The following is a 23,478-nucleotide window of genomic DNA, read 5'->3' as shown; positions in this document are numbered from 1 at the left end:
TTGAATTTGGAATGACGAATAATTAATTTCTGTATTGTTTTTTCTTTTACTTTTGTTTTGTAGGCGGTACGAAAGAAAAACCTTGTGGTGAAGTCATATGGTTAGCGGCTAACTCTTGATGTCATGCACACTCCACAGGTAAATTCACTTTTTATATAACTAACAACTTCAATATTTCAATTTGGTTTTAAAGTTTTCTAATTCGTACATAATCAAATTCTAAAATTTAAGAATTTTTATTAGATGATGATCAAAACTAAAGAATAGGAATATGTAGCAATGATGAAATAAATTATGACTTTATTTGATATTCACAAAAAAATCAACTATCTATATTTTTAATTTTCCTAGAAATAACCCGTGATTTTCACGGGTAACAAAACTAGTTTACATATTATACGGTTTCAACCAAATCCCCATGTAGAAATGCGTTCTTGACATCCAATTGATGGATAGGCCAAGAGCGAGTCACAACTAAGCTCAATACCGTACGAATGGTAGTGGGTTTAACCACTAGGCTAAAAGTTTCATGACAATCGATCCCAACATGCTGAGTCTTACCATTGACAACAAGGCGTGCCTTGTATCGTTGAAGCGTCTGCATGAAATTTATGACAGAACAACAACACACAACGAATAATAGACACATCGAACGATTTTGGATCAAGTTCCCACGTTCCATTATCAATTAAAGCACGATATTTATTCTCCGATCATAGCAACTTAAAAAATTACAATCTTATCTTTATTAATTCAGAAGACAATACTCAATCCAGGACGTGCCACCTCATTAATTCAGTTTTTTTTTTTCAAATTCATGTTATGGTGGGACCCGTTAATGTGCAAAGGAGTATATTTCTTCAGAATTCCGCCAATACAAATATCCTACAAATTCGGTCGTAGAACAAATACTATGAAATAATTTTATACATTCCGAATAAATGAAATTAATGGCATATAAGCGGTATGAATTACAAATCGGAATAAATGAAAATAATTCTATGAAATAATTTTATACATTCCGAATAATTTGATAAAACTATATTTATACATATGCAATAAATTTACTGACAACGAGTCCAAAGCGATAATAGTCCAAGCTTTTACACTTTGATTTTATTTGTATACAGGTTATTAATTTTATTTAACAATTCGAAATTTTAAAATATATACGACATCTTTGAATTTGTTAAGTAGTTAAAAATTAGAAATATTTAATCATCAAAACAAAATATGAAGTATTATTTATCGATCCATGTACTTTATTGTATATGGGCTTACTAACACACAATAATTTCACCAATAAATCTGATGTTACACTAAGCTCTGTTAAAGTAGATTAGTAAATTATATTTCTTTATTCGGGATGTAAAGTTTTTTATGTATGCAAATTTTATTTACAATAGTATATTACGTTATTTCCTCTTAAACCATTGCATTTGAACACGTATTTGAAACAAGTGTAAACATTAACTATGTAGATCGCTGATTTAGACCAACTAGATAATTACAATAGAAATGAAAAAAAAAAAAATCATCCAAAATCATTAATACCGGCCCAAATACATACCCGTGCAATTTTGCAAGGATTTAAGACTAGTATAACTTAAAAATAATACAAGTAAGCTTAGTAAAATTTGAGTTTTAACGGCAAAAAAATAAAAAAAATACACATAAATTCCCCCAACTCTATACAAAACCTTCTTGATCTCTCACTCTGGTCTTTTCCCTCCACTTCCCCGATTGTTTCCCTTCCCGACAATGTCTATTCCATAAAATCCCCAAATCAAAACCCTAATTAAATCCCCATATTAAAACCCTAATCAAACCCAATCAATTACACAATTAACACCAACAATGCCGTCATTCATCTCCGACGAGGAATTCGCCATCGTCCTCGCCGCCGGTGACGTCACCGCGGTGGCGGAAAAAGCCGACGCATTCATCCAAACCCTAAATTCTGATATCGAGACAGCAAAAGCGAAAGCTGATGCGGCGTCTATTACTGCCGAGCAAACTTGCTCGATTTTGGAGCAGAAATTTATATCACTATCGTCGGAATTCTCCGCTGTCGAATCGCGTAATTTGCAGCTTGAAGGTGATCTTCAACAACGATCATCTGAGCTTGCGCAAGTGCAATCGGAAAAACACCAGCTTTACTTGAAATTTGTATGTTTTAGCTTCCAGTTTTGAATTATTTTTTGAATTATGTTTGATTAATTGGGAGAAAGTATGTTTAGTTATAGTATAAAGACCGTTGTATGAGTCATTACTCGGAAACTTGTTCGCTCTTGCGCAATTGCAATCGGAAAAGCAGTGGCTTTATTTGAAATTTCTATGTTTGATTTTGAGCTTTCTTTTTTAAGTTCTTTTTTGAATTGTGTTTGATTAATTGGGAGAAATTATATTTAGTCGGTGTTTAAAGACCGTTGTATGATCATTATTCAAAAATTTGTTAGCTTTTGCGCAAGTGGATTGTGAAAAGCACCAGCAATATTTGAAATTTGTATGTTTGAGTTTCTATTTTTGGGTTAAATTTTGGATTGTGTTTGATAATTGGCATGGTTTTGGGGGATAGTACAATTGTTCGCACTTAAAAGACGGTTGTATGTGTTATTATTGTGAAATTTGTATGTTTGAGTTTGTATTTTTGGGTTAAATTTTGGATTGTGTTTGATAATTGGCATGGTTTTGGGGGAAAGTTCAATTGGTCGCACTCAAAAGACGGTTGTATGTGTTATTATTGTGAAATTTGTATGTCTGAGTTTCTATTTTTGGGTTAAATTTTGGATTGTGTTTGATAATTGGCATGGTTTTGGGGGAAAGTACAATTGTTCGCATTAAAAGACGGTTGTATGAGTTATTATTGTGAAACTTGTATGTTTGAGCTTCCTCTTTTGACTTTTTGAGTTATTTTGTGCATTGTGTTTGATATTAGGGCTCATTGAAAAAACGGTTGTATAAGTCATTATTATGAAACTGATGCATCTCGCTACGGTAAATTAAATGAGAGTAACTATGTTGGTAAACGGGATACTTTGTTTGCCTATGTATGCTTTAAAACTGAATGGCATCTTTTAAGTGTTCATATGTGCTTAGTTTAGTCTCCTAACTCGTTCTTCTATGGATTTCGTATGAGTTTACTTCCATTGAACCAATGTTAAAGTAGTTCATCCAGTTCAGATTGTACTTTGACCGTTCGTTATTCCTAAATTATCGAAGCCCTGCAATTGACGTAGTTGGTCTATGACTTAATCATTACTATTTGTTGAGTTGGGAATTGCTGAATTGCTTCTTATATATGTTTGATGTTTAGCATCTTTATCATCATCAGAAACCCTATTACCTCTAAGGGGTCGTTTGGTTCGCTGCTTAGGAATGGAATGGATTGGAATGAGAAACCAAGGAAGTATGGGGTTCCAATTCCATACCTTTCAAAACTTGTTTGGTTCATTAGAAAAATAAACATAAAGGTATGGAGTTTGAATCCATAGGGAGGAGATGGGTATGGGATTCCAAGGGGTTAGAATGGAGTTAGAATCCATTGGGTATCTAACTCCATTCCAAAATGTTCCAACCAAACATTGGAATTGATTAAATCCATTCCAATCCATTCCAATGATGCCAACCAAACACCTCCTAAGAAGTTCCTACCCCAGTTGAGGTGAGATGGGAGTGGAACATGTTTATAGTTGCTAGCCATTTCGGGTTGATCATCTAGTACTTCATGAAAAAGAAGCGGATTGGGTGTTAGTTGTCATTATGATTCGATCATTGCATTGCATTGCATACTTGTATCCGGAAGACAGAAGAAAAAAATGAATTTTGCGTCATTGTAAACAGTAAGAGCAATATTGATCAGCTTGTAGTTCAGCGACCAAGTTCAGGACTTGTGTGCTTGGTGCCTTTGAATGTGTAAGATACCCTTATATATCACAATGATTTCGACTCTTGTCCTTGTGCAGGAATGAGTTCCTCTGCTTTTATCTGTGTACCATGGAATACGTTTTTTTTTTTTTTTTTTTTTTTTTTTTTTTTTGTTTACACGTGTCATAATCTTCATGAGGTTTTCATGTTTTGCTGAACTGTTCAGATTGAAAAAGATGGAGAGATTGAACGATTGAAGACGGAAGTTTCAGAGGTGCAGAAGTCAAAGAGACAGCTGTTGGAATTGTTAGGGGTTAAAGATGCAGAAATCAATGAGAAAAATTCCACAATTAAAAGTTATGTTGATAAAATCTCGGACTTAACAGACCGTGCTGCTAAAAGAGAAGCAAGAGTTAGTGAGGTTGAGGCGGAGCTGCTCCGCTGCCGGGCACATTGTGAGAAATCATTGCAAGAAAAAGAACTTTTCGAGAAACATAATGCTTGGCTCAACGCTGAATTGACCGCCAAAGTCGATAGTTTCCTGGAGCAGCGTAAGAAAAGTGCTGAATTTGAGGCAGACATGTCTGCAAAATTAGCCGATATTGAGAAGCAGTATAACGAGTGTTCCAGTTCTTTGAGTTGGCATAAGGAGAGGGTTAGAGAGCTAGAACTGAGGTTGGAATCTTTGCAGCGGGAGCTTTGTTTGGCCAAAGATGATGCGTCAGCTGTTGAACAGCGGTATTCGGCGGAAATCTCAACAGTTTCTAAACTTGTTGATCTATACAAAGAGAGTTCAGAGGAGTGGTCTCGGAAGGCCGGAGAGCTTGAGGGGGTAATCAAAGCATTAGAAACCCAATTAAGTCAAACCGAAAGTGATTACAAAGACAAGTGTGAGAAAGAAGCTGCTGCTAGAAGGGAAGCTGAAAAGGAAACTTTGAATTTGACCGAGAAAGTTTCAAAATTAGAGGCTGAACTTGAGTATAGCAGGAGAGCAAGTGAGCTGGATATGTTCCCACTGAGTAGTTTTACAACTGACACTTTGACAAGCACCGCTAAGGCTAGTGATCTTGCAGTTGTTCCTCATGTCGCATCAGGTATATGTTAGCCCATATTGCATTAGTTGGCATTTTGTTAGTTTTGATCCTTCAGTCCATATCGGCATATCATCGATCTTATTTCGGGTAGTTAGTTAACACATGTTCGAGATTTTGGATCACTAGCGACACATTGTGTTTTGAGTAAATCTAAATTGACCCGAGATTTATCTCAGTCAGGGCACAATCTCCTTCCCGAATTCCCTGCCCTTCATCTCCCTCCCCCCCCCCCTTCCCTTCCCTTACCCAAACACTTCCTTAGGGTGTGTTTGGATAACAAAAGTGGAGGAAAAGGAAAGGGGGGGGGGGGGGGGGGGGTTGTTTGGGTGGAGGGATGTAGAGGACGGACCAACTACACAAGGGAGGTTCCATCCTAAAACTAATTGGCTATAGGAGGAGTAGTCCCCTTGGTTATGAAGTGGTATAATTTCTCTTTCTCCAACAATGTGGGACACTCACATATGGGTGGATTTTATATTCCAACACCTCCAAATCTTTCCAATGGTGGAGGGATTTTGTTTTGCCTTGGAGGAGGGAAAATGGATCCCTCCAAATCCCTCCTACCCCTTTTGTTATCCAAACAAGGGATTTTGTATCCCTCCCTTTCCCTCCAAATCCCCTCATCCAAACAAGGCCGTAAAGATTTTCTATATGGAACTTTATACCTGTTATCATATTCTACATTTTTTGCTGTCAGTCTGACCCATATTTATTTTCCTTGACAGGTGTTTCTGGTACAGCACTTGCCGCTTCCCTGCTTCGAGAGGGTTGGAGTCTTGCTAAAATGTATGCCAATTACCAGGAGGCTGCCGATGCATTGCGACACGAGCAGATGGGCAGAAAGCAAATTGAAGCGACTTTGGAGCGAATCCTTGTTGAAATAGAAGAAAAAGCTTCTATCCTTCTCGATGAAAGAGCGGAGCATGAACGCTTGGCTGAGGCTTACGCTTTGATGAATCAGAAGTTGCAACAGTCACTTTCTGAGAAGGGCACTTTAGAGAAGGTCATTCGAGAACTAAAGGCTGAGGTGAAGAAGTGTGAACGTGAGCATAGCTATGCACAGAAGGAGATTATAGATCTTCAAAATCAGGTTACCATACTTCTGAAGGAATGCCGCGATGTTCAATTGCGTTGTGGATCTGTGAACCAGCAGTACATGGATGATGACATTACTATTTCTTTGACTGAGGTGAATGATGAATCTGATATTCAGAAGGTTATTTCTGAGCATTTGGTTTCTGTGAAGGATATAAAGGCATTGGTTGAGCAGAATGCTAAGCTTCGAAACCTGGTTCGAAGCCTTTCGGATGAGGTTCAAATCCGAGAAATGCAGGTAAAGGAACAATTTGGAGAGGAGCTGCAAAAGCACAAGGAGGAAGCTGCTTCCAGAGTTGCAGCTGTGCTTGAGAGAGCAGAGGAGCAAGGGAAGATGATTGAGTCTCTTCATTCTTCGGTGTCAATGTTTAAGAGATTGTTCGAGGAGGAACATCGACTACGCTCTTCTGGATCTCAGACTGCTGTTGCACCTCCTGCCAATGAGGGGAAGGACTTCATGCTACTTCTAGAACGTTCCCAGGAAACTGCAAAACAGCTCCAAGAACAGGCCAGTGAGCGTGTGAGATGCCTGGAAGATGAGCTGGCTAGCTTGAAGACTGAGATAATATCGCTGCGGTCTGAGAGAGATAAGCTGGCACTGGAAGCAAACTTTGCACAGGAAAAACTGGAGAGATTTGTGAAGGAATTTAATCATCAAAGAGAAGAATCCAATGGTATTTTAGTGCGGAACATCGAGTTCTCTCAGATCATTGTTAACTATCAAAAGAAGCTTCGTGAAAATTCTGAATCTGTTCATTCAGCTGAGGAGCTTACACGGAAACTTAATATGGAGCTCGCTGTTTTAAGGCGTGAAAAAGAGTTGCTTTTGAATTCCGAGAAAAGGGCTCAGGATGAAGTGCTGGATTTGTCCCAGAGAGTATACCGACTTCAAGCTTCTTTAGATACTGTACTAAGCACTGAACAAGTTCGAGAGGAAGCCAGAGCTGAAGAAAGGAGGAAGTCAGAAGAACACATCAGTCAAATTGAGAGGCAATTGGCCGAGGCTCAGAATGAGCTTCAAGAGGAACGTAACAATGTTCGCACTCTTTCACACAACCACGAGCTCACGGTAAAAGATGCTATGAGACAAGTTGAAGATATGGGTAAAAGATTAGAAGTTGCATTGCAGGCTGTTATAGCTGCTGATAGGAGGGCCGCTGCAGCCGAGGCAAAATATTCTGATCTTGAAAGAAACTTGAAATTGGCTGAAGCTAATATGGATGGGCAAGATAGGGTACTTAATTTATCAGCTTCAGCTAGTGAGGGTACTGGGGACTTAACTATGGCAAACCAAGAGATTGAGCGGCTGAAATCAGAAGCTCTAGCCAGTAAGAACCATATGGAACAGTACAAGAGCATTGCACAAGTTAATGAAGGTGCATTGAAACAGATCGAATCTGCTCATGAGGGCTTTAAACTTGAGGCTGAGCAATTAAAAATGTCTCTTGAATCAGAAATCAAGTCTCTCAGAGACCGAGTTCTTGAACTTGAAAACGAATCAAGTTTGAAATGGAAGGAAGCGGCTTCTGCAGCCTCTCAGAAAGATGAAGCACTTGCTTCGGCTATGGCAGAAATTACCGCTCTGAAGGAAGAAGCTTCAAACAAAGTTGCTCAGTTCGTGGCAATGGAAGTCCAGGTTTCTGTGCTGAATGAAGACCTGGAGAGGGCGCATCAACGAGCACATGCCGTTCAAGCCAATTATGAGAGGCAGGTTATCTTACAGGCTGAAACTATTCAGGAGTTGACGAAAACATCACAAGCTTTAGCTTTAGTTCAGGAGGAAGCATCTGAACTGCGAAGAACTGCTGAGGCCTACAAATCTGAAAATATTGAACTCAAGGCTAAGTGGGTCGTCGAAAAGTCAGAGTTAGAGAAATCAAAGAATGAAGCTGAGAAGAAATATGATGAAATTAATGACCAAAATAAAGTTTTGCACAATCAGCTTGAAGCCTTGCACTTAAAACTAACTGAGAAGGAACGAGGTGCTGCAGGTATTGCTTCTGCAAGTACCAGTAATGACTCTCAGAGTGAAGCTGGCTTGCATAGTGTGGTTAGTTATCTCCGGCGCTCAAGGGAGATAGCGGAAACTGAGATCTCCTTGTTGAAGCAGGTTTGACTGTTGCTTGATGATTTATACTACTCCCTCCATTTGGTTGGATTCTCTACGTGTTCTTTTCATTGTCCATTTTTACTGTTCCTATTTTTTGCAATCTTAAAAATTGTGCCATATGCAAATGTAATGGTTCCAACTTACTGTCCAGTCTTTATGTTCTGTTCTTGAAGATATGATTGTTTCTTGCTTGAAACAGGAGAAACTGCGGCTGCAATCTCATCTGGAGAAAGCTTTAAAGGCAGCTGAAGCCTCACTTAGTGCTGAACGTGAGAATTCAAGAAGCTTGTTCACGGAAGATGAATTCAAAGCTTTGAAACTTCAGGTGAGTGAAATTAATTTGTTGCGGGAGAGCAATATGCAACTCAGGGAGGAAAATAGGCATAACTTTGAGGAGTGCCAGAAACTGCGTGAAGCTGCTCAGATTGCAAAAGTTGAGGCTGAGAAGCTGCAGAACATCCTCAAAGAGAGAGAGCATGAGATCGAGTGCTTCAGGAAAGAAATAGAACTGTACAAGAAAGAGAAGGAGCGTTTAGAAAGGCGAATATCTGATATGCTTGAGGCTTCCAATAAAGTAAATTTGGAAGACTATAATCTCTTGAAAAGTGAAGTTGAAGAGCTGAAGGACAGTGTGAGGGAAAAAGAAGCTGTAATTGCAGATACTTCAAAAATAATGTCTCAAAAGCAAGAACTGATGGCAAAACTTGAACAAGATTTAGGGAGAACTAAATTAGAGTTATCTGAGAGAGATGGTCATGTTGCTCAGGTTGAGGCCTTGAAATTGGATGTTGATAAGCAAAAGAAGATTAATATTGCTCTTAAGCGGAGGACAGAGGTTTTTTCGAGGGATAAAGAAACATTGTCTAAACAGAAGGACGTCCTGTTGAAAGAAAAGGATACCCTTATAAACGAGAAGGAAGTTTTAGGAAAGGAGAAGGATGCTCTATTGAAGGAGAAGGAATTTTTGGGGAAGGAGAAGGATGGTCTATTGAAAGAGAAGGAAGTACTCCTAAAGGAAAATGAGGCATTAAGCAAAGAGAAGCAGGCAACCTTAAAACAGTTGGAGGACCTCCGCGGGGAGAAAAAGGCTACGTTAGATACCTCAGTTGACTTGGCTAATAGCAGGATAAAGTTACTTGAGTCTACTGTGAGCAAGCAAAGAAAGGAAAAGGAGAAGCGTTTGAGCATCGAAAAATTGATCATAGCTAAAGTAGAGAATGTTGATACGGAGAGAAAGAAGTTTCAACATGAACTTGAAAAGCAAAAGGAGGCTGCGAGGAAGATTTCCGAGGAGCTTGAGAAGCTTAAACATGCAAGGGACAGCCTTCCTGAGGGAACCTCAGTGGTTCACCTTCTTTCTGGAAATAGCTTGGATGACCTAGCCTCAGCATACGTGTTGGCTATTGAAAAGTTTGAAAGAGAAGCCCACTTAGTTTTGAATGAAGTTGCTAACCAGGGTTCTGTTGGTAATTCTTCTGCCATGGATGCGACTCCAGTGGTGGTTAGTACCGTTCAGGTAGCAGTAGTTGAAACCCCAGTAACTAAACCATCTACTGCTCCTCCAACTTGCCCACCTGCAAAAACTATTGAAGAAAGTGAGACAAAAGTATCTATGCTAAAAGCCAGGAAGTTGGTTCGACCTCGACTTCCCAAGTCTGGAGAGCCAAGTCGTAATGTTGAAATGTCAGACTCAGAAGGGTCTAAGACTGCTGGAAATGCCAGTTCAATGCAGGAGATGGCAATACAGTCAACTGTTACTGTGTCCTCCGAACATCCTTCTCGAAAGCGCCCTCTGTCTCCTTCTCCATCTGACCCGCAAGAGGAACAACTTCAAGTTGGTGATCCAACTCATCCAAGTACTGTTGTCCAAGAACCTATACTAAAAAAGTCAAAGGGCTTAGATTCACTGAACGATGAGGTTCATGGACAGACCACTGCTCCAGCAAATGTTGAAACCATACTTACAATAGGACAATTACTTGATGCTGTCAGAAATGTACCTCAAGGTTTGGCTAATAGCACTTCTGATTTCGGGAAGGATGTTGAAACTGCCGAAGGATTAGGAGACGAGGGCAGAGAATCTGAACAACCAGATGATGCGAAGACATTAGATATAGAGAAAGATAACATAGCTGATAATGATTATGCTGACAAGGAAGATGCGGTGGAACAGATGGTCAATGAAGCATCTGATTTACTAGCTGATCAAGATGACCAGCAACCCATGATGGATGACACAACTATTATTGAAAGTCGAGATGCAATGGATGCTCACCCTGAACAGTTTACTACATCAAGCATGCCTTCTCCTTCCCAAGTTCATGATGCCCGTGAGATGATTTCTTCTGAGATTTCAAATGCCAATGAGCACATCGAAGAAGGTGAACTAGCTGAAGATGTTACTGATGTTCAGGATAAATCCATTAATGGCGAGGAAGGAACCGCCGGAGATGTCAACAATACTTGCAAAGCCATTTCTGGTGTTGCTGAAGGAACAATGTCAACTACGGAATCTGTTCTTTCCAGAGAAAATAGTTCTAATGTCGAAAGCGGTCAGGACTTGGAACAACCATCACAGGCTTTGGGGACCATAAATATAGCTGATAGAGCTAGGGCACGAGCAGCAGCAAGGCTTGGACAGAACTCCCCTGCTTCTACTTCTGCTTCGGCTTCAGTTTCTGCTTCGCCTCCTCCTGTGCGGACCATAAGGCGAGGTCGAGGAGGGGCAATGGCGCGTAACAGAGGCCGGCGAGGTGGACGACAAGGCTAAATCTCCGGGTTAGTTTGTTTCTTCTATGATTTGTTGTTTCAACTCTTTTCAAGTACCAAGTAGATTGTCATACTCAAATAACCTCAAAAGGTATGCAAATTTCCGATCGAGGCAGAAAGCCAGAAATCACTATTGTTTGGCCATATGATGGAATAAACCATAAGACTCGCTAAAGTGTTTGGGTTTCTTTTGTTGTGTAACATCAAGTCAATACATTTCTTAAATCAGCTTTCTTGTGGATGATGCGGGGATCGAGAAACAACTTGTCTATTTTTTTAAACACAATGGCTAGATATCGGACCCCTCCATAGGTGAAGCTTTTAAGGCTCCATGTAAAGTCATTTCCTGGCTTGATATATACACATGGGAAATAGGTTGCGGAATTGGCTGTAGCTCATTGTCGATGTAATTTCCATCTAAAAAAACACATGGTAAGGCTGCCTACTGCTCACCATCCCTACCCTACCACAAGAAAGAGCCATTGACATGGGTAATGTTATTGATGGTTGTAGCTTAATCTTGGTCAGTGCTTTCAGATACAGTTGTCTTAATCCTCAAAACATCTTCAAAACGACCGCAATGCAGTGTTGGGACCCAAATTCCATGGTGTTATAATATAGAAGTGCTTAAATATTGTTATACTAGGATTAGAGTCTGTGGGACAACTAGGTTAATAGTCTGTTCTTGAATAAAATCAAATTTTTAGTATAATCATATTTGTTACAGTTGACAGGGCGGCTCTTGTATCATGAATCACGAAGACTAATCTTTGATGTAGAAATATAAAACTTTGATATTGAATCCAGCTTCTCAGTTACTACTTGTGGTAGGAAAGAGGATTGCACTTGATGACCGTTCGGAACTTCATTCCGTATTCTTTTTGCTTGTAATCGTGTTACCCTTTCTAGTTTTTGCTTATGTTAGTGGTGATAGTAAGAAGCCAAAATAGATGAGTGCTTTGTGGGAATAGTATGTCATACAACACATTGTACTCTGTAGTGAGTTGAAAGTAGAAGCGGAGTCAAAACTGTATATTTATCCCAGAACAAGCCCTACAAACTGAAACTTTTCATGGTTATACATTTTGGAATCGAGGTAAAATGAGGTAACATTCTCCTTCGTGTCTGCTTACAGTTATTTTCTTCAAAGAGGGTCTGTCTTGGAAGCAACCTAAGGCACACGGAGAATCTAGAAGATTTATTTCAGAACTTGGCAAGGTAGTGAACTCTTGTTTGCAACTTTAATATTGCTTTTATTTGCCCAAATTCCTCTTGCAGTGTCTTACTAGTATTCTCTATGTATTTGTTTAAAATTGCAGGTAAATATATGTAGGTGGTGGTCGGCGGTTGCACAATTGCTTCAAGGATTTTGTGGTATTTTCCTCCTACACTCCATGGTATTTTTCGAACTGCCTCTATTGTTTTCATAGAGGAATTGTAATGCTCGCTCTCTGCTTGATGCTGTTTAGGCATTACACCTTGACAAGTCTTTCCATCGGAAAACATTAAATGGTCTATGGCTTTGCTCTGGGTGACACTATATTTTTTTGCATATTTGCTTTACGAATGATGACACAAAATTAGCAATTGACCGAGCAATTTTACGTGCATCTAGGGTCCGACGTTCACAATGTCGTCATTCGGCAATGCACCCATATGAAATGTAATTAGTAAAATTTCAGGTAGCTACTGCCAGGATTAAGTTTCCAAAAATAATGTTCTCATGGTCTACTTTCTCTTCCATGCCCTTGCATTAGAGGATGAAATCAACATGTTGATTTACAATTTGAGAGACAATTTCAAAATATGCGAGGGTTATTTTGAAACACAAATTCTCATTGAAGACATGACATATCCGTCACAAGCTTGTGACGGATACCATTTTACCTCACAATGTACCCACTTTTTCTCTCTCTGCAACACTATTCATATGGTCCCCTTTCTCTACTAACCCATTTTGTTATCATTTTATCTCACAAAATATCCGCCACAAATGGTAACCCATCACAAGGGAGACCAATTGATTTTGAAAAACGTATATAATTAAATGGAAAGAGGAAGTATTGTGTAATCCTAATCCTTCCCCACTACTATAAGAGCACATCAGAATTGTCTCTCAGTATGTAATATTGTCTTGGACATTGTTGTTGGCCATCAGTGTTCAATATTTTGGCAATTTGACACCAATACACGATCACACCTAGACCCGTCAAACAGGTTGGGCGGGTCGGGTAATATGGGCCAGGGTCAGCATATGTGTCAAAAAAATTCATGATGCATTTTTTTTATGATTTAAAATATTGAAGTGATATTTAATTATTAAAACATTAAGCAAAAAAATAAAATAAAATAAAACATAAAGACAGCAACATACGGATGTACTTTATGTGGTTTTTACTAACGGTGTTATAATTTTATAACTACCTACAGAAGTACAAGGAAGGTGAGAAATATTGATCATAAATTCTCATTTGTGCCAAAAAAAAAATTCTCATTTGTAACGGTCGATATCCGTCACAAGCTTGTGACGGGTCAAATAAAAACAAGTCATTTGTGATTCTCTATGTATTCTACTTTTTGTCTTATACACCCATTTTTTGTCTTATACATTCATGTGGGTGATACTTGACCCGTCACGGATATATCCGTCACAAGTAAGACCTATTGAATATTGATTGAGAACTTTACTAATTTCCAAGTTAAGATTTAGAACAGTTATGATATGCATACGGATTTACTTGTTTACTAAAGGTGTGATAAGTATTGTGTACTCTCTAAGATCAATACAAAAAACTAACAAATTCAAGGCATAAATTCAACATTAACAGTAATATTCTAATCATATTCATTAATTATGTACTTGTATGAAGTAATATAAAGCTCAAGTTATTTGAATAATTATTTTTATTATAAAATGATATAAAGCCTATATAAAATTGATTTTGTAATCATATTAGTAGTTTAATGTGCTAAAATTAACATCTTTTAATGATTATTTTAAATTTCATATAAAAGTATTAGCCCTCTATTCCACTTTTATTATGCTACTTTCTATTTTGGGAAGAATTTAAGAAAAATGGATAAAATAATAACTCTACCCTTTTAATTGAAAAAAATATGGATAATGTCATTTGAAAAATTAGGGGTAATAATGGTAGCTCAACCATTTACCATACTAAAGTTAGAAATTAGACAATTAATTTGGAATAAATTTTGGAGAAAAAAGGACAATAAAAGTGAAATGAACGGAGTAATGTTTTACTAACAACACTATCACGATTTTTTTTATGTGAATTTCAAAGCAATATTTTTATTTATGATTTTTTTCCAATCACAAATATTATCCGTCATAATATTTTTTTAAGAAAAATAAAAATATTGCGTGACCTCGACTCGTACCCTTCACCGAATTCCATGGGTTCCCCAACACCATTGAGAAATTGAATTTCGGAATAAAATTTCACGTGATCTCCAAACGAATTTTTAGAATGAAATTTGGAACGAATTCAAACATTTTGATTTCTACAATTGAAATCATGAAAATGAAATCAATTCAGCGTTTTCAAACACTGCCTAGAGTTAATAAGGAATGTAAGCAAAATCAATTCTAATAACTTGCCATACATTGCTTTATGTCTTTCTAAAACAATATATTGATCAAACAAGAAAGAATTGATTTAATTGTTTTTTTCTACTATTATTTGTCGTTTTACAGTTCCCATGAATTTCTCTTTCAGTGTTTATTTCCAATTACTCCATCCGTTTCAATCATTTGTTTAAAAATAATTTTCTTTCGTTTTTTTTTATTTGTTGTTTTAGAACAAATCTAAAATTTCTTTTTATCGGTCAATTTACATTTTACCATGTAGGGCTTGCTTGGAATGCGATTAATTATTAATGGAGTAATAGAGTTAAAATGAACTAAAAAATGGAGGGAAAGGACGAAGGTTGGAGATAGAAATGGATAAAAATGGGGAAATATAGTGTAATAATCCCTCCATTAGGGGAGTAATTGTTCCCTACCTATCCCCCAAGTAATGTATTACCTCCATATGGAGGTAATAATTCCCCCCTCAGCTCCTCTTTCCACTCTCCACAACCACCACAAAGCACCAATCTCCTCACATTTCTTCTTATTTTAGTTTTCATTACTCCCTTAATAATTACCCTTATTCCAAGCAAGTCCGCATAACTTATTTTATACAATTTTCAAGACACTAGTAACTATGAAAATAGATACTTAACATTATTTGGTAGAAAATAACATTTTTCAATTTTTTTCAGGTTATTTATTATACATAAATAGTAAAAGATTATTATTCCAAAACTACAAATAAAATAACACAAAGGGAGTGTACAATTCACAAAGAATAAAAAGTTAAACAAATGATAGAAAATTTTAACTAGAAATTCAAAAATTTTCATCCGTGAGAGAAGACGAGCGTCCGTGCTGACCACCCTTACAATCACTCCAACGTCTCTATAAATAGGACATCACTCTTCTTAATCATCACACCCATTTCCTCTAATTTCTCCTCACCATTTCTCATTCTATTATTCTCACCAATTTACGACTATTTTCAAGTCGAAACAATACTAACGGTAAATTCAACGAAGTAGTACTCCTAGACGGTACGTTACAAGTTAAATAATCTTCTTAGTTTGACTTGAACAGTCTCCATGACACTACTTTAACTCGATTATTGTCGAATTATATAAATGTTTTTTCATTCAAATAAGTTTTTTTTAAAAGATTTTTCTATGAATAAAAGTAAAATTTATCATTGTACTTATTGATATCTTTTTGTTAAAAGTTTTTTTTGATTGACAATCTTTAGAAAAAAAAAATTCTATCGCAAAAAATAAATCCAATGGACTTAATATGTGGCGAATGCAAGAGAATAACGGAAGTGGTGTGTGACCATGCGTCAGGGGACACGTTATGTTCCGAATGTGGACTCGTCCTCGAGTCACGCTCAATAGACGAGTCCAATGAATGGCGAAATTTCGCTAACGATAACAACAATAACGATAACGACCCTAACCGAGTTGGTAAGGCTACAAACCCGTTACTAGATAACACCTATTTAACTACATTTATCGTAAATACAAATGGTGAACAAAAAGACCCGAAAAACTTCATTAGTTGTGACTCTACTACACTCGACAAATCGTACCACCAACTCGTAATCGCGTTTGCTAAGCTCGGAAATATGGTCGATCACCTAGGATTAGTCGACACGATACGCGACCGTGGTTGCGAGTTATTCAAGAAAATTTTCCATGTGAATAAGCAGAAAGCGTGTCGAGGACGAAACATCAATGCGATACTCGGCGCGTGTTTGTTAGTCGCATGTCAACAGAAGAATTTACCGAGGACGGTTAAGGAGATTTGTTCGTTGATTAACGACGAAAATGCGACGAAGAAAGAGGTCATGAGGGTGAAAAGCTTCATCATGAAACAATTGGTTAATTTTGGCGGCGATGGAGACGGCGATGGTGCGGTAGAGGGGATAGGGAGGACGATTAGGGCGGGGGATTTGGTAAGGCGGTTTTGTTCGAATTTGGGGATTTCGAATAATAGAGTGATGAAGGCGGCTTTAGAGACCGCGATAAAATGTGAAGACGAGGTCGATTTGAGGAGAAGTCCGATTTCTGTCGCGGCCGCGGTAGTTTACATGGTTATTCAATTAAATGGGGACGAAAAAAAAGCGCAAGCGAGGTTGAGACGGAGTTTGAAAGAAATTGCAACGGTTATGAAAGTCGGGGAGAGTACGCTTCGGAATACTTATAAGGATTTGTACCCTTATGCTACTAAAATTGTCCCTAGTTGGTATGTTAATCCTGATACAATTGAGGATTTGTTGTGCCCTCCTTCTTTTGGAGGACATGGGTGGTTGGTTAATTAACTAATTTGATTTTTTTTTCCGAACTAATTTGGATGTTAATGGTACAAATACTTGTGTAAGTCAGCCTTATGTAAACTTATGTTCGTATTCACAAATCACAAGGTTTGGAAATAAGACTTGTGATTGATTAAATTAGAACAATATCTTATCAGTTGATATAAGTGTTCATATCTTTAAAACTTTAGTAATTGTTGATGAAGTTTATGTTTTTCGACAGCCCATTCGCATATAATACAAATTTGCAAGGCATTTCTTTGGAGGCGAACGCGTGCGCCGATTGGTTGGCGAATCAAGGAGTTGCACAATCATAGCAACTTAATGTTATTGAATTCTCCGAGATGTCGGGTCATCTATTTCATTTATCTCAGCTTGATGTGGGAGGTGTTTCGTGGTCTTGTTATGTTCCTTTTTATGCTTTCTAGTTTTGTTTTCGTAGTTTGTACGTTTGCTCTGGTTAATCCCGCTTCATTTTACCAAAAAAAAAAATGACTGCTTGTTTAATTTTGTAGGCCTTTCACTTTTTCAGTCTTATGTGAGTGTTTATCAAATCAACTTGTTTAAGAAGTAAACCAACAGATTAAGAAGTTAATTAGAAAAATACTTATTGAATCAAATCAAAGTATATAAGGAGTGTTTGGTTAGCTCTATGGGAATGGACATTGTTTTTAATCGGGTGATTTGGGATGGAGTTAGATATATAATGTATTTTAACTCCACCCAAATCCCGTGGAATTCCATACCTATGCTTCCCTTATGGATTCAAATTCCATTTCCCTCTTCTACAAATTTATGGTGAACCAAATAACTTTACCTGAAATTGGTTTAATAGTTGTTATTTGATGCTGAAATTGAATATGGTAACTTTTGAAGCGACCCTGGACGTGTGGTAGAAAACCACACCAGGAGGAGATAGAAACACGACTTGGTACGGCCTTCCGAATGGCTCAAATTGAAGTGTATAATACACGATTTTTGGCATTTCAGGGTCCCAGAACGAAAACGTCCGTTAATCGCATGGACGATTTCTAGGGTCAGAAAAAAAGGGCTCAAAAGTTTTGAGGAATAATGGATGACATTTCTGGTTGGCGGAGTGAGATAATTAAGTGAGAGACGGAAATCGTATACTCATTAAAAATGGTTTAGTACTATTTATTTGGAGCAGAAAATTAATAATGTAATTCTTGAAGCGTCCTCGGAAACGTGGTAGAATACCAGGAGAAAAAGAAACAGGACCCCGGAACGACCCCTCGAACGACTCAAATTTGAAGTGTATAATACACGTTTTTCGGGATTCTAAGGTCCCGGAAAAGAAATGTCCGTAAAACACACCGATGATTTCTCGGGTCAGACAAAACGACCTCATAAAATTTGTGGAGCAATAGAGGATATTTGAAGTTGCCGGTGTGCGATAAACCAGTCTTGGGCGGAAATCGAAGACTCGTTAAAAATGTTTTAAAACTTGTTATTTTGGGTTGAAATCGAATAAGGTGACTCCAGAAGCGACCCTTCACACGTGGAAGAAAAACTGGAAGAAAGAAGCACAATCCGGTACGACATCCCGAACGGCTCAAATTGAAGTGTATAATACAGAGTTTTCGGGATTTCAGGGTCTTGGAACAAAAATGTCTGTAAATTATAAGGACGATTTCTCGAGTCAGTCTAAGCGACCTCACAATTTTGAGAAAGAATAACGGACATTTGAGGTTGCGGTGTGCGATAAACAAGTATCAAGGAGAAATCGAATACTCGTTAAAAAAATGGTTTAATACTTGTTATTTAGGGTTGAAATTGAATAGGGCAACTTTTGAAGCGACCCCGACATGCTGAAAAACCGGGAGAAAAAGAAACACGACTAGATACGACTCAAAATGGAGTATATAATACACGGTTTTTGTGATTTTAGGGCCGGGGAAATTTTTTTTTCTGTAAATCACACATACGGTTCTTGTGTCAAGCAAAGCGGCTTCAAAACTTTTTGAGGAGCAACATATGCATTTGAGGCTCTCGCTCGCTGTGCAATAAACAAGTCCTCGGGGCGAAAATCGGTTAGTCGCTGAAATTGGTTTAATATTTGTTATTTGGTGCTGAAATTGAACATGGTAACTCCTGAAGCGACCCTGGACACGTGGTAGAAAAACCGGGAGAGACAGAAACACGACCTGGTATGGCCTTCCGAATGGCTCAAATCGAAGTGTATATTGAAGTGTATAATACACGATTTTCGGCAATTCAGGGTCCCGAAACGAAAACGTCCGTTATTCTCATAAATGGTTTCTATGGTCAGATAAAGCGGTCTCACAAATTTTGAGGAATAATGCATGGATGTCATTTTTGGTTGGCGGTGTGGGATAATTAAGTGAGAGACGGAAATCGTATACTCGTTAAAAATGGTCTAATAATACTATTTATTTGGAGCTGAAAATGAACTATGTAATTCCTGAAGCGACCTTACAAACGTGGTAGAATACCAGGAGAAAAAGAAACACGACCCGGAACGACCTCTCGAACGGTTCAAATTGAAGTGTGTAATACATAATTTTCGGGATTCTACGGTGCCAGAATAAAAATGTCTGTAAATCACACGAATGATTTATCGGGTCAGAAAAAGCGGCCTCACAAAATTTAAGGAACAACAGAGTACATTTAAGTCTGATTTGGACCTGCGGGTAGACTTGGACCCGACCCAGTCCCATCGGGCCGGGTATGGGTATGCTTATTTTGGATCCTTACGGATCCAGGTCGGATATGGGTCCAATGTTAGAGTTACGGGCCCGGGTCCTGGTTTGAGTGAACCCGACTCATTGCCATCCCTATCTATATTGACTCGCTTAGAAATTGGAGTGTTCAATACTTCAATATATCTTAATGACAACAATTTTAATGACATAAGTGATCATTTTATATATTAACGTATTTTAATAATGTCCTTGACTATCGATGATAAATTCTTTCTCAGTTTGATGTTTAGAAGAACTCCCGAACATTTGGCGATAAAAAATGTGTCCATATCAATAATGACTCATTATTACGATAAAAAATGTGAACCAAACAAATTAAATTACGATTTTACGACATCATAATTACAATGAGTTTTTATAAAATCCTTTTTTATTCACAAATTTGATAAAAAATCACATAATCACCAAATCCAAGTGGATCTCCCAAATTTGATAAAAAATCACATTACCCAAATTTGACATGCAAAATTATTTGTATTCAGTTCATTCTCTTTTGCTTGTTAGGGTTATAAATAGTGTTTCTCATTTCATAGTTTGAGCAAGAAATAAGCCATACAATATATACCCTAGGGTTTCTTTCTACCAACAAAATCAATTAAATTAAAAAGTGTTTAGGGAAGAAATAATGAAGAAAAGAAAGAAAAAGAAAACCCTTTTACAGATTATTAGCATCATTGCGTAATCAAATCAGAGAATTACCGTATGGTTACTTGGAGGTATAATTTCATTCCCATGTTTTATTTATGTCAATTATGCTTTTTTTTTTTAATTTAAATTTTAAATGAGTTAGTTGATTCTTGTTTTAAGATAAAGTATGCTCTTTGCTTAGGATTTAGCAATTACGATTTTTAATGTTTAGGTTGTAGCAATTACCTGAGACGAGAAAAATATCACCATTTTATAATAAAAATGATCATTTAATGATAAAAAATAACTAAAATTATCACTTACTAACAATAAACTTATGGTAACTTTGTTATCAGAAAATGACTATCTTTTATCGTAAAATAGTCACATTTTATCCGTCTTAAGTTTATCCGTCTTAGCTTAAGACCGATACCACCCCATTGAAATGAGACTTGCTTGTTTGTATTTACCATTTCCATGTTTTGTTGTTTCATGTGTGTTGTTGCTTTTGTTAATGAAAATTAGGTTATGAATTATGATGTATTAAAACGAGCACACGTTATCTTGTGAGACCGTTGTATGGCATATAACGGCCTTACAATACCTTCTACGTCTCATTCATCGTGTAGTATTTTTTTTGATTTAACATTTTTTTCGATTAATAAGTTTGGTTTTGTTTGTCATAGCGTACTGTGTTGGATTTCATCATGGAAAATTCAGATCCTTCAGTTCAAGTTGATGAGGAATATTTTTCTCAACCTCGACTTGAGGAGCGCGCATTGATCCTTCATCCATTGAAAGGACTTGGATTTACGTCTCTGAAAGCCAACGACGAAGGAGTACGCAAAAAACATCATTAGACGTCGCTATGCTCCATCAAAAGTAACCTGTTATCTTTCAAGTTCAAGCAGAAGAGCTCCTTTCCATAAATAGCAGAAATGGAATACAAAATCTCGTTTAAGACCGTCTTAGGTTTGAGATGACGTCACTCAAACAAGACCATCTCCAAATTGGAATACCCTCGAATTGCTATGGTTTTGTGGCGCTAGATAATCAAATCAGTGAATTACCATATCTAATTATTGGATTATTCATGATTCATGTTCGAGTTGTAAAGATATTGACCGGTGATATTATACTGATGTCAACTAATCTACTTAGTATATAAAAGCCAGGTTTTTTCTTGGTTTCTGATTGGCTGTTGAGTTTCTACATGCGGGCTCTCCCATGTTTCCTATTCTATTTAATTACCCTCTCTTCCCAACCCAATTCATATTCATATCTCATTTTTCTATTTTAATTACTTATGTTAAAACATAAGTTAAAATATGACAATTACATAAAATGTTGCAATTTATGTACACTCAACGGGTCTAACATGTCAAATATCATTAATATAATTCTAACAAAATACGATTATATATTATCTGATATTCAACTCTAATATTTATCAAATATTCGAATCTCCAAATTTGGACTATTTATATTGTCACAGTATTAAATACTTAATCACGCTCAATTATATGTTCATGTATCTAATGATAGCGTCTGCTATTACGACCCGTACATTTTTTACACGGGAATAAAACTAGTTTAACTTGTAAAGATATTGACCGGTGATATTTATTGTTCGAGTTTGATTTGTTTGAATCTCGTCTTGTGGTTCTCGTAAACTTTTTGAGTTCTATATTACCTAGGATGGTTCTGATTTGTGACCGAAGCAAAAATCGAATATAATTACTATACTGAGTTACGTATTGCGGGCACTATACGCTCATTATTATACGTGTTCAATTATTTATTTACCTTTTTTGCATGAAATTTACAAATTTGTAAGAACTCAAAATTTTTCCGAACAATTTTATTTCACCGACAAGGATGCTATATATTGATCTCATTTTACTATTTTTGTACTCGGTTAACTATCACTTTACGGATAATAAGTAATAACCCTCTAGTATTAATCACGGCTCGATATTACAAATTTGTAACGAGATTATAAAGCCGTTATTACCGAATTATTACAAAACCGTTGGTACCGATTACCGAACTATTATAAAACCGTTATACATAAAACATAACAAAATCGAGTACAATCCATAAAATCTACCTGATACGTCCAAGGATTACACATCAGATGTACTACCTCACACTTAATGAGTTTTTGAGTTTTTGTGTATTTTTTTTTGAGTTCTATAGAGTTTATAAATTACATTTTAGTTTTATGCCGTCAAAAATCAAATTTTTCTGAGCTTATATGTAATTTTTTTGAGTTATAATGTAACTTTTTAAGATTAATATTTAAGTAAATGAACTCAAAAACTTTATAATAAAACTCAAAAATTTTAAATTAAAACTCAAAAACTTTATTTGAATGCTCAAAAACTATACCATCTCATGTACTACATCAGAAGTATAATCAACTTACGGTCCAGATTGGGTAAGAAATCACGTACCCAAATTTGATACCCAAAATTTACGGATAATAATCCTCTAGTATTAATCACGCGGCACGATGTTTCAAATTTGTAACGAGATTATAAACCGTTATTACCAAATTATTACAAAATCGTTTATACCGAACTATTATAAAACCGTTATACCGAAAAGGCGAAAACATAACAAAATCGAGTACAATCCATCAAATCCTACCTGATACGTCCACATTGGGTAACAAATCACGTACCCAAATTCGATACGCATAATTTACGGATAATAACCCTTTAGTATTAATCACGGCGCGATATTACAAATTTGTAACGAGATTATAAAACCGTTATTGCTGAATTATTACAAAACCGTACACCGAACTTTTATAAAACCGTTATGCCGAAAACATAACAAAATCGAGTACAATCCGTCAAATCCTACTTGATACGTCCACATAAGGTAAGAAATCACATACCCAAATTCGATACGCAAAATTTACGGATAACAACCCTTTAGTATTAATCACGGCGCGATATTTCAAATATGTAACGAGATTATAAAACCGTTATTATCGAATTATTACAAAACTGTTTATACCGAAATATTATAAAACCGTTGTACGGAAAACATAACAAAATCGAGTACAATCCATCAAATCCTACTTGATACGTCCAAATTGGGTAAGAAATCACGTACCCAAATTCGATACGCAAAATTTAATTTACGGATAATAACCCTCTAGTATTAATTACGGTGCGATATTACAAATTTGTAACGAGATTATAAAACCGTTATTACCGAATTATTACAAAACCGTTTATACCGAACTATTTACCGTT

At 36.8% G+C, this 23,478-nt stretch overlaps 2 protein-coding genes across 4 annotated transcripts; both read left to right on the top strand.

Annotated features, from left to right (window-relative positions):
- The first annotated feature begins 1,693 nt into the window (after window positions 1-1,693).
- LOC141596003 (nuclear-pore anchor-like) lies at window positions 1,694-17,344 on the top strand. 3 transcript variants are annotated; one of them, XM_074415994.1, is made up of 7 exons: window positions 1,694-2,169; window positions 4,094-4,961; window positions 5,687-8,166; window positions 8,366-10,944; window positions 12,071-12,153; window positions 12,255-12,309; window positions 17,062-17,344. In XM_074415994.1, the coding sequence occupies exons 1-4, from the start codon at window positions 1,858-1,860 to the stop codon at window positions 10,934-10,936; spliced, it is 6,231 nt and encodes a 2,076-aa protein (XP_074272095.1). In that variant the 5' UTR covers window positions 1,694-1,857; the 3' UTR covers window positions 10,937-10,944; window positions 12,071-12,153; window positions 12,255-12,309; window positions 17,062-17,344. The 3 variants fall into 3 exon arrangements, with proteins under 3 accessions (XP_074272095.1, XP_074272094.1, XP_074272093.1); XM_074415993.1 differs by having other exon boundaries at window positions 12,255-12,332; XM_074415992.1 differs by lacking the exon at window positions 17,062-17,344 and having other exon boundaries at window positions 12,255-12,761.
- Window positions 15,807-16,904, top strand: LOC141597518 (transcription initiation factor IIB-2-like). Its single transcript, XM_074417985.1, has one exon. It carries the CDS (start codon window positions 15,807-15,809, stop codon window positions 16,842-16,844), a length of 1,038 nt encoding a protein of 345 aa, XP_074274086.1. The 3' UTR covers window positions 16,845-16,904.
- Window positions 17,345-23,478: the final 6,134 nt, after the last annotated feature.

Source organism: Silene latifolia, chromosome 8 (genome assembly GCF_048544455.1).
Source record: "Silene latifolia isolate original U9 population chromosome 8, ASM4854445v1, whole genome shotgun sequence".
Classification (NCBI taxonomy): Eukaryota; Viridiplantae; Streptophyta; class Magnoliopsida; order Caryophyllales; family Caryophyllaceae; genus Silene; species Silene latifolia.
The sequence above is the reverse complement of the archived record's forward strand: the minus strand, read 5'-3'. Positions and strand labels throughout refer to the sequence as shown.